This window comes from Saccostrea echinata, unplaced genomic scaffold (genome assembly GCF_033153115.1).
Source record: "Saccostrea echinata isolate AGI-Se365-2 ecotype Australia unplaced genomic scaffold, CSIRO_AGI_Sech_v1 ptg000009l, whole genome shotgun sequence".
Taxonomy (NCBI): Eukaryota; Metazoa; Mollusca; class Bivalvia; order Ostreida; family Ostreidae; genus Saccostrea; species Saccostrea echinata.
The window spans coordinates 41,164,483-41,175,350 of record NW_026889758.1 but is presented as its reverse complement, the minus strand read 5'-3'; the positions used below and the strand labels follow the sequence as shown (position 1 = coordinate 41,175,350).

At 33.3% G+C, this 10,868-nt stretch overlaps 1 protein-coding gene across 1 annotated transcript; it reads right to left on the bottom strand.

Moving 5' to 3' along the window:
• Window positions 1-5,873: 5,873 nt before the first annotated feature.
• LOC133182729 (calpain-3-like) lies at window positions 5,874-8,913 on the bottom strand. Its single transcript, XM_061317578.1, has 5 exons — window positions 8,780-8,913; window positions 8,436-8,608; window positions 7,621-7,742; window positions 7,309-7,526; window positions 5,874-7,131 (listed from the first exon to the last, which is right to left on the bottom strand). Exons 1-5 carry the CDS (start codon window positions 8,911-8,913, stop codon window positions 7,098-7,100), a joined length of 681 nt encoding a protein of 226 aa, XP_061173562.1. The 3' UTR covers window positions 5,874-7,097.
• Between the last annotated feature and the right edge of the window lie 1,955 nt (window positions 8,914-10,868).

Here is a 10,868-nt window from a genome sequence, read left to right as displayed (position 1 = left end):
TTTAAATATGCTACAAATCATCTTGCTCAAACTTGTTGACATACTCAACATTTAAGAATATTATACTTTCATGTAAATTACTTGAAGTTGATGCGTGGAGACACAATTGTTAAAAAAACACTGTTACCCTCCAAATGATGAAAATCCACACCCTCCAAAGTGATAGAACTTAGCAACAGTCAACATTACACTGTACTTGACGACGGATGATATTCCAAAAAAATACTGGCTGCGCGCACTTCACCTTTCCTTGTATCTGTATAAAACATTCAGTATATTATAATAAATACTCCATGTAGCTGAGGGTAACATTGAAAATTTTCACCCCAAGAAAACCATTGTCAACCTCGGCTGCGCCTCGGTGACAATGGGGTTTTCTTGGGATAAAATTTTCAATGTTACTTTCAACTACAAGCAGTATTTATTTAACAAACTGAAAGTTTACTTTATTTTTCAAAAATTGTTTGAACATGCCTTAAAAAAATCAGCATACGTTAAAAGAAGCCTCGTATAAGATAATTAAGAAAAATGAGTATTCCTCTTTCGATTAAGAATCGTTCAAGCCATCGGTTAAAAATGAACATTTATAAGGTGAGAACTGTTGTTTCAAAAATGGCTGAACTCTGAAATGTACATATAGTATAACTTCGCTGTGATATTTCAGATTTTCTGTAGCAGTATGAACATTTCAGTCGGATTCACGACACAGTGAGTGAATTTGACAACCAATCTTCTGTAACATGAGTTAAGACATTGAGAACATTGTTGGTTGGTATATTTGTTGGCTTTATGTACCTAGGAGAATTTTTTATCTCATGTAGGACGGCTACCAGCTGTCGATGAAGGGCTGCAAATTTAGACATCTACTCGACACTTATAGCCATTGACAAGGGATCTTTTTTCATGCCAGCATCTACGTAGATAAATATACTACGACATGGGATCTCGGTTTATACGGTCTCATCCGAAGAACCAGTTCACCCTCGTCCCGCAGTCAGATTCGGACCCTCGACGTAACGATCAACTCCTTATTTCGAATCTCTAGAACGAAATTCTCTATCCACACGAGAAAATTCAAATTATACACTAACACATGATTTTCTTTTTCTTTCCCATTTCTGCAAGAGCAATCGATTGCAATCATCGGTCTTACAACCGATTATGAATATTGTTTAAAGTGAAGTCAATATGAGTAAAGTCGTTGAATTCCCAAACGTACTATAGTCTGTCAGAATTCCTTTCACAATTGACTCAACTATACTTTTTTGTGAATTCGCCTAAAGCAAAAAGAGAATGTAACTAGATGAGATCTCGTTGCGAGCAACGAGTAGGTCTTCCGTCCGATTTTTCGATAAGATGAGATACGATTTTGACTATGATCTTTGTTAAAAGATAATAATATATAGACTTCCCTAATTAAATTTCATTCTTTTGATTTATATAACATTATTAAAAAAGCTATAGATGACATGCTTTTGGCCCCTCTCAGCCCCTAGTTTGAGGGGTCAGCCCCTTTTTCTTGATATCAATTGAAAGGTCTTGTGATTTTGAAAACGTTTTGTTCAAGAAATATTCAGAGATTTCTTTTCGTTGTGGAGATATGCTGAATGGAAATATTTAGGGGCCACCCATCCAAGTCCTTAACGGGGCCGTTTGACAAAAACTGAAAGGGTTCATATTGTTTAGAACATTATTTTGACCAACTTTTGTTCAGTATTGCTTATCAAAATATTCCCCCTTTTCGAGATATAAAGCGTCAAAGATTTAGCATTCTGGCCCCTTGTGACCCCTTATTACGTAACATATGATCAGAATCTTATCAGATATTGTTGTAAATCGTTAAGATAAGGATCTTTGCTTCAGTAATGTATTACAAATTATTGATCGTTATAGAGTTATAGATGAAAGACTTTTGGCCCCTCTGAATCCCTAATTTGAGGGGTCAGCCCCTTTTTCTTGATATCAAATAAAAGATCTTATGATTTTGAAGACTTTTTGTTCAACAACTATTCAGAGATTTCTTTTCGTTATGGAGATATGCTGAATGGAAATATTTAGGGGCCACCCCTCCAAGTCCTTAATGGGGCCGTTTGACAAAAACTGAAAGGGTTCATATTGTTTAGAACATTATTCTGACCATCTTTTGTTCAGTATTGCTTATCAAAATATTCCCCCTTTTCGAGATATAAAGCGTCAAAGATTTAGCATTCTGGCCCCTTGTGACCCCTTTTTACGTAACATATGATCAGAATCTTGTCATATATTGTTGTAAATCGTTAAGATAAGCATCTTTGCTTCAGTAATGCATTACAAATTATTGATCGTTAAAGAGTTAAAGATGAAAGACTTTTGGCCCCTCTGAGCCCCTAATGTGAGGGGTCAGCCCCTTTTTCTTGATATCAAATGAAAGGTCGTATCATTCTGCACAACTTTTCTTCTATATGTTTTAACAAATTCTTAGCAGGTATGAAGATATGAAAGAAAAGGTGTAAAATTTTGTGAGATGTTTCTGAGACATTTTTTGAGCCCTACCGAGCTTCGGCGCCTTTTGCGCTAGAGAGATTTGGACACCTGCCTGCAAATCTACCAACCTTCCCCTACCCTCACTGAAAATCTTGCCTCAATATCTTAAGTCGTTTCGGAGGAGTTTCCAGGACAAGCCGACCCTCTAAAAATCAGAAAATCCTAAATATCTCAAGATAGAAAGTGACGTCATCAACGAAAAAAATTTCCAATAAGGTTCAGATCAATACCTATCAGATCTGAAAGTTTCATGAAAATCGGCCAAGACGTTTTCGAGAACTCGCGTGCACAAAATCGGTAAGAATAATAATAATAATAACTAGAAACTCATTGCGAGCAATGAGAGGTCTCCCGTCCGATTCTGAATATAAAAACGAAAATTCAAGCTGAAAAAGTGATAAAAGAAATTCAGACACTCTGGAGATTTAACCCTGGTCTTCAGCGTGAAAATCCAACGTGCTAACCATTAACCATTCACTTTTTTTGCATCACTTCCTGTCACAACCGGAAGTAACGGCGACACACGATTTTCATACGATGCAAATAAACTGATGACGGACTGTCAATCCTGAAAGTTTCAGACGTCAGTCGTTCATTGTTGCCGAACAATTGTGAGAACAAATTCTAATTTTGAGGACAGGAAAACACGCAACTGGAAGTGAATTTTATAAAAAAAAATCTCTAACGTGTCTCTAGACATTTGCAGTATCTACAACATGTATTAAAACATTTCAATTCTTTTTCTTTAAGCGATATTTATGAGAAAGTTAAATATCGAAATTATGTATTTTATCTCCTAAAACCGGAAGTTGACGATTTTGTTTCCGGAGGAGTCTAACATATTTCAAAACAGCAAAAGAGATGCAATAAGGTGATGCAAGTCTTAATTTAAACAAGAAAAGTTGAATTTTTTTATTTCTTTGATCACTTCCTGTGACGACCGGAAGTGACGGCTGACAGTTTAACCCAAATAATTTTGCCTACTCTTCAAGGTCTATTACTCATATAAGTTTGTTGTCTTAATCTCCTACCGTTTCTGAGATCTCGCTCAGATATTTTCTCACTTTGAGGACAGAAAAACACGCGACCGGAAGTGAATTTTGCAAAGATATTTGGCGTTACTCTAGACATTTGCAATCTGAATAACATATCTAAAAATTATTTCAAATACTTTACCTATAAAAGATATTTATGGGAAAGAAAAATACTCAAATTATGTAGTTTTTCTCTTATAACCGGAAGTTGTCGTTTTTGTTTCCGGTGGGACCAACATATTTCGAAACTGCGAAAGAGATGCAATAATTTGATGCAAGATTTGATTAAAAAAAGAAAAGTTGAAATTTTCGATTTCTTTGAACACTTCCGGTGACGACCGGAAGTACTGACGACGAAAACCAAGGTAATTTCGAACATCTAGAAGTCATGGTCTATCATCTCTAATAAGTCTCCAGTTCATATCTTTAGCCGTTTCTTAGATCCTTCGAGGACAAAATTTCATTTTAAAATCAGGAAATTGTCCATAACTTGGCACTGGAACCGAATTTACCAAAAAACGGAATTTTATATAAACTTCATATAAAGACCTTTTATCCCTGAAAATTTCAAAGAAATTCATTGAATAGTTTTCGAGAAATCGCGTGCACAAAATTTTGTCTAAAAAAAAAGAATAATAATAAGAAACAATAGAATCACTATAGGGTCTTCCGTGGAGACGGAAGACCTTAATAATAGGGAAAAAGAAACCGAACGAAAACAATAAGGTCTTCCGTTGGAGACGGAAGACCTTAATAATCTTTCACTTTCGGGTACTGTTTATCATCAAACCCGAGAGCGTGAAAGTAATTTTGTGAACTAGCATATATATATATATATATATATATATATATATATATATATATATATATATATATATATATATATATATATATATATATAACGAAAGAGTATCCAGGATATAGCCTCTTTATAATCCGGTGAATCTTAATATGGTTTTGATATAACATGGAGAAAAACCATCGGCTTCATGATGTTTCACATGTTTTTCTTACATAAGAATATATTTGTTCAAATCAGTTGAAATCAAACTTCTTTATGGCTTTCTCTGAGAGAATTGATTTCAATGCCGGATTTTGAGAAAGTGAAGCTTAGTATTCTTTGTCATGTACCCGACCAAAATTTCATCTTTATATTTAATGTTTTATGGATTTCTGATGCTTCCTGAAGTTATCTGCAGGCTTCAAGAGTAACACTGTGCTTCTATGTGAAGATGTTTCGGTCTGCAAAAGGCAATGACCTTGTATTAAGAATTGTTTTATATATGTTTACATTACAAAGCTTTGAAGTCGTCTTGACGTCAGTATACATGTGACTTTCAAATTAAAGTAGATACTACTAAATCATCTATTACTCTTTCAACAGATGGTATAAAAACAAATGGTGGACGTTTACATTAAAGTCAGTAAATATGAACACACGATTTATTTGTCAATATTTTTGAAATATAATAGATGTCTGTTTATGTTTATTCCTCTTTGTATGTCTACTCTTACGATTAAAAGTGATTTATGGTTATATTGAAAAACCAGTTGAATAAAAGCAGATATTCATAACTTGGGATATGATCGGTGAGCTTAATAATCGGATGATTTTATACATGTACATTACGCCTTCTTTTAAAACCCTTTATAGGTAAAAACGAATATAGAAATCTACACAAACGTTGGGTTGAGGGGATTGATACACGAATTAGTATGTCCACTTTCATGTATTCAGATAAACTTTTGTAAGATTTATGCTTCTAACAAATAAATAGGGCCTATTTTTGCTCAAGAATAACTTCATGTTTTGAACACTTGTCACAAAGTGAATGTTCTGAAAATACAATTCTTTTAGTTTCGTGAATGATGTGTAAAAAAAAAAAATTACAAGAACCTGCAAGCTCTTGGCAACAAACTGTAAATGGCCGATTTATTTTCTTCGCAACGGACATGGGTGCACTTTGTTGTACATATCGACATAAATCTGCTTGAGCATTCACTGAATAAACTGCAAATCGCAATTTATAGTGTTATAGTGTTACGAAGACGAGACGTAAAATAATAACCCTCAACATGTACCAGGGTTAGCGAATATAAATCAGAATATACCTGGAGAATTGGGAAATTGAAGACTTAAAGATGAGAGAGAGTTAAATATCTATACAGGGAGAGAATTGTAATTGTAAAGCATCACAATTTATATTCATTTTTTATTCAATTTAAGCAAAACATTTATACAAATATAATCAAAGAATTTCATTTTTTAGAAGACATTGATGTTTCATTTCTGCACTCTATTTCAGAGTACAATGAAGTAGACACATAACACACATTATTCAAATACAAGCAGTCAGAATGTATGTTAATTTATATGTTGTCATTAGTAACATTAGCAAAATGATTTCAATCAGAAGAAAAATATCTAATATTTCTCATAAATGTATATTTACGGCGTTTGTGTTAACTTACAAATTAAATGTAAACAATGTTATAGTCAGTGTGAAAACAAGGCCGTTTTCCATAAAAGAATTTTAAACGAGCTAAGTTTTGATTGCTTTTGTGTTTGGAGCATGCATATAGTATTAAGGTATATTCAACGGTTACCAATTACACTTTTTAAAAACAGTACCCATCACTGTATATATTTTACAGGTTATCAGTTTTTCCAAATTTAATAATAAACAAATGTTTATGGTGACTACATGAACATTGCCCGAATTCATCATTTTAAAACTCGGTGACTGAAGATACATTTTATCCTCTTGACCTTGTTTTTACAATTATGGACAAGAGTCTTGACATACTCTTTAGTCACATAAATTAAATTTGAGTGAAATATAGATCATTGAATTTTTATGGCCATTACTCTTACACAAAGGGTTTCTATAAAGGACATTATTTAGGTTTCTTACAAAGAAAAGCTTGGGTTAAAATATTTTTAATATTATAAATAAGTCAGAAATCCATTTATTTATTATATATTATATAATTAAAACGTTGAAACTTGTTGTTATTTTTAGAGAACATTAAGTTGCAAATTATAAGGTAAGGAGAAATAAATATGGCAATCGACTACGAAAGGCATTAACTTTCATGGATAGCAATAGGCCAGCACAGGGACAAAGTCGATGTAAAATCACTAGATAAGTGTTTTATTATTGATTAGTCTCATTCAGTGCATAGCTTTAAATAGTTACGAAGAATGACGCGGGATTCTATACAATGGAATTTTGTAATGATTTAATGATAACATTTGGTAGAATTATAATCTACATTGTTTATAGTGATATGGGTAATGTGTAAAGATAATGAATGAAATGAGTGAACTTTGATTCCTATAAATTTTAGACTTAAACATAGACAAAGGAATGTAAGTATACATGAAATTAGAAATAAATGACAGCAGATTAAGATTGCACATTGGTAAAACATTTTGACACACATGGAAAATGTTGCATAATCGTCAATCTATGGAATGTGAACTCAGTGACGCATAAGAAGAAACTTCGAAGACACGCAAACTAGTGATGTAAAACATCAGTGTGTCCATGGTAAACAATTTGCAATAGGACTGAAATGATGAAAATATACTTTGTCAGTAATTTCTCATTCAATTTGTTTTATGTCATAAACACAGTACAACTAGACAATTCATCAAAATGTAATCGATATACGATTGATTTAAAAAAAAAAATACTGATTGAAATTCTAATTAATGAGATACCCTTGTCATTACCAACTGACTTACACGCATTCCATTTTGCAGACAGAGAAGAGTCTCATTAAGTACTCTCTTTCAAATTTTGGCATCTGCGTTGTTGGCACAAGAATATAATGTCCCGGATCAAGGAAAAAGCGCCCGGATGTCTCTCTGTATCTTGCATATGTTTCCTCGTTTTCTGGCATGAGTGGGTCATTATTGTCGAAGAACGATTTTCCAAGGGCCCCGGAAGGTTTTGAATACAACTATGATATCAAGGAAAATGCAATTTAATTCATTGCTTTCGATTTTTATTTATGGTAAATTAAAAGGAAATGACATCATGTTTTTTAATTGTACCTGAAATATTTCGAAACCGATTGCATATAATCCAATACTGTCTAATTTTTCATGTCTTCTGTATACTTGCAAAAGGGAAATAATCAATGGAAGACGTCCATTAAAACGTCTCTGGACCATAACTGAAATCAATTAAATGTTATTGGTAAAACCTTTTTTTAAATAGCAGTAAGAGAAAAGTTTTGGCCCTTTATACAACACAAAGTCTTCTCATATTAGTTTAACATGTAATAGTATAAGTGTATAACCACAAATGTTTGCTTTTGAATAACGGCGTTGAAAACAAATATAAAAAAAGGGGGGAAATAAGTATATTATCCTTTGGTTAAACAATATTCAGACAATGTTTGAAGCTTTTAAATCACCTAATCATTCAGACGTTTTTGACATAGAGATTATAGTGTCAACAACCAGTCGGTGAAGCAATATAAAATCTAAAATATGAACTGTTAACATAAGCTAATGCTGACCGTCAGTGTGAAGAGTAATGAGATACTGAGGATTCTGGTAAAAAGATTCACATTCCAACCATCCACCAGCATTCAAACCAGTTTATGTAATGGCTTCGCTATTTAATTGAATTAAAATGACCGTGCTCAAATATATACATGCTCTCAGGCCTCATAAACCCAAAAACTAGATTATTGTTTTTAAATCTTCATCTCCTAACTGTACACCACGATAAATTTAAAAAATAACTTTCAAATCATGGTATTTTAAAGCAAGTATGAAATACAGATTTTCAGAGTGGGTGTGTGAATTCCAAGAACCAACTTGTGATTAGTTGCATCTAGAAATTTGTTATGATGGATTACCTGCTCTGTCATTTATCCCATCATGATCAAAATCCGGCGACAAATTACACACAATCATATTGCAATACTCCCGCCGAAAGTCGTTGTAGTTCATCCAGAATTCGCCATCGTCGCGTGAAAGTAGTTCCAGCTGATCTTTAACGTCGTTTGTCACATGGCCCCATTCTTCACTCCTTTACATGAAGTTAGTAACAAAAAACTTGTTTTTTTTACATAATATAACATATTTATACAGTAACTGTATTTATTTATATTCTAAGTTTTGTTTTATGTGACGCTCATCATATTTTACGCATTTTAGGTTGTGATAACTACGCTTTCTTCTGACTAGAAAACAAACTTACCCATCTCCCCATGCGCCATTCCATTCAGTATCACCCCAAGGGTTTCGGACTCGGATCAATTTTGCTGTCCCTGATTTGTACGGGATTTCTTCCACAGCAGTAATCACGTAAGCACGAAAGCCCAGAAGGCTCATTCGAGATTCGAGTTTCGAAATACGAGATTCGAAATACGAGATTCGAAATTCGAGTTTCATTCAAGATCCAAACTAACCAATCAGGCGATTTAAGATTCAATTACTTCCCTTTGCTAAGTTTTGACTTTCAAGAAATCGTTGAATATATTCAAACCCAAGAGGTAATTTGATTATATTACAATGCAAGAAAGAGTGTTATATATCAGAACAAAATTAGAAAAAAATATTGGGTTTTTGGTCTGCAAAATATGCTTGAATTTATGTATAACTTCTTAAACATTAAAATAGATTTATATCAAGAATATCTATATAGTATTATCTCCTTTGCTTACAGGTTTGATGTAATGATTATAAATATTGTTAATCGGATTCAAACAGCAAAGGGGGAAGGGGGGGGATGGGCGTATGGTAGTCGATGAGAATTATTAGTGTGCAATCAAACAAGTGACTAACGATTAATAATAAAAAGTAATACTGGTTTCAACAGGTCGAGGAATCTACCTTGTATGGATATTGTTGTCGTTGCGCAAGGCGGTGTTTACTGCGAACAATGGTCCAATCCAATGAATGAACAGAAAAGCGTGCTGGTGTACTACATGTTTACATTTTTCTTCAAACACGTGGTTTGGGCAAATTTACGACACGATTTCAAATGACTGGTCCAAAGTCAACTAATAACTATTTTCTACGTCTTTGTTAAAAATATGAAGATTATGTACTAATTAAGATTTCCCATGCTCATCACATTAACAAACAAAGCCAATTTTTCGTGTTAAATACTTCTTTGAAATACCGCTCACAAAGTCTTTACTAGTAATAAGAATCCAAGTTTTACAACTTGATATTCGTACATTTGCCATGCTGTTGGTGTTATTTGTCGTAGCTTTGTAATTTGTTGACTGAAATTAAAAGTTAATGCATTTAAAAACATAAGTTTATTGCTGCGCGACATGTACCTTGGTCATAATTAATAGCTTATATATCAAAGTAGTATACGTAGTAAACAAAGTATCTCTAAACCATTTCAAACTGTAAATGGCCATCGGAGGTCATTTATGCATGACATTCACCTCAGAGTAAATTCTTTTGGACGATGGAAAATTGATTCACTGACAGTACAGCACGGGAATGCAGGCAATTGTCCACAAATGACGTACAGTGGAGTGGAGAATTCCCAAATTTTACCATTGTAAAACAATTGTTTGTAAATGTGAGCATGGAATCAGTAGATAATGATGTACATATTGTATTAAGTGTGTAAAATGTTTGAAAAAAATGCAACATATTTTCCGAGAGCGATTTAAAAAACTGGCCTTTTCAAAAACATACATGTAGTATTTTTTTTTGTAGTAACCCATAATGCAACTCATTTAGCTGATTTGTCGGTTTGTCAGTCACATCGGTGTCTCATTTAGCATGTAAATTTATTCTGACGTCACAGAAAATAGTTTCCTCGACCTGTTCAAAGTGGATATAGTTTGTGACAAGTTTTGAAAGTGACCAGTGACTAATACGGATTTTCAAAGTTAAGCGTGCAATAAAACAAGTGAATAGCGATTAATAATAATAAGTAATACGGGTTTCAAAGTGGATATAATTTGTGACAAGGTATTAGAAAGTAACCAGTGACCAAGTATGTGAAACCAAGAGACAGCCCCTTAAGTACGGATGGCTGAAATATACATGCTTAATAAAGATAATGATTTCTCTTTTTTAGACGTTATTTTGAAAGGACACAAGCATAAAGTTGCTATTTTTTCTATTGTATATTATATCGATAAAAAATATAAGGGGAATGGGGGGGGGGGGACACGTGCCCAGAGTCCTTTTGGCTATGTTGTTTATTTTATTACAACGGTAGACAAATGTTCGATTATCAACATTCAGTGTCAATCTTGCGATGCATGGGTAAAATAATTATATATTCGATAAATATTTATAAGGAAACCGCTCGG

What these genes read in the sequence shown, in the direction of transcription:
- LOC133182729 (XM_061317578.1), bottom strand. Translation starts at nt 8,913, where the DNA reads ATGAGCCTTCTGGGCTTTCGTGCTTACGTGATTACTGCTGTGGAAGAA. An exon ending in AATGGCGCATGGGGAGATGG is followed by an intron (nt 8,609 to 8,779) that starts GTAAGTTTGTTT and finishes CTTCATGTAAAG; the next exon opens with GAGTGAAGAATGGGGCCATG. An exon ending in TCGGTTTCGAAATATTTCAG is followed by an intron (nt 7,527 to 7,620) that starts GTACAATTAAAA and finishes TTGATATCATAG; the next exon opens with TTGTATTCAAAACCTTCCGG.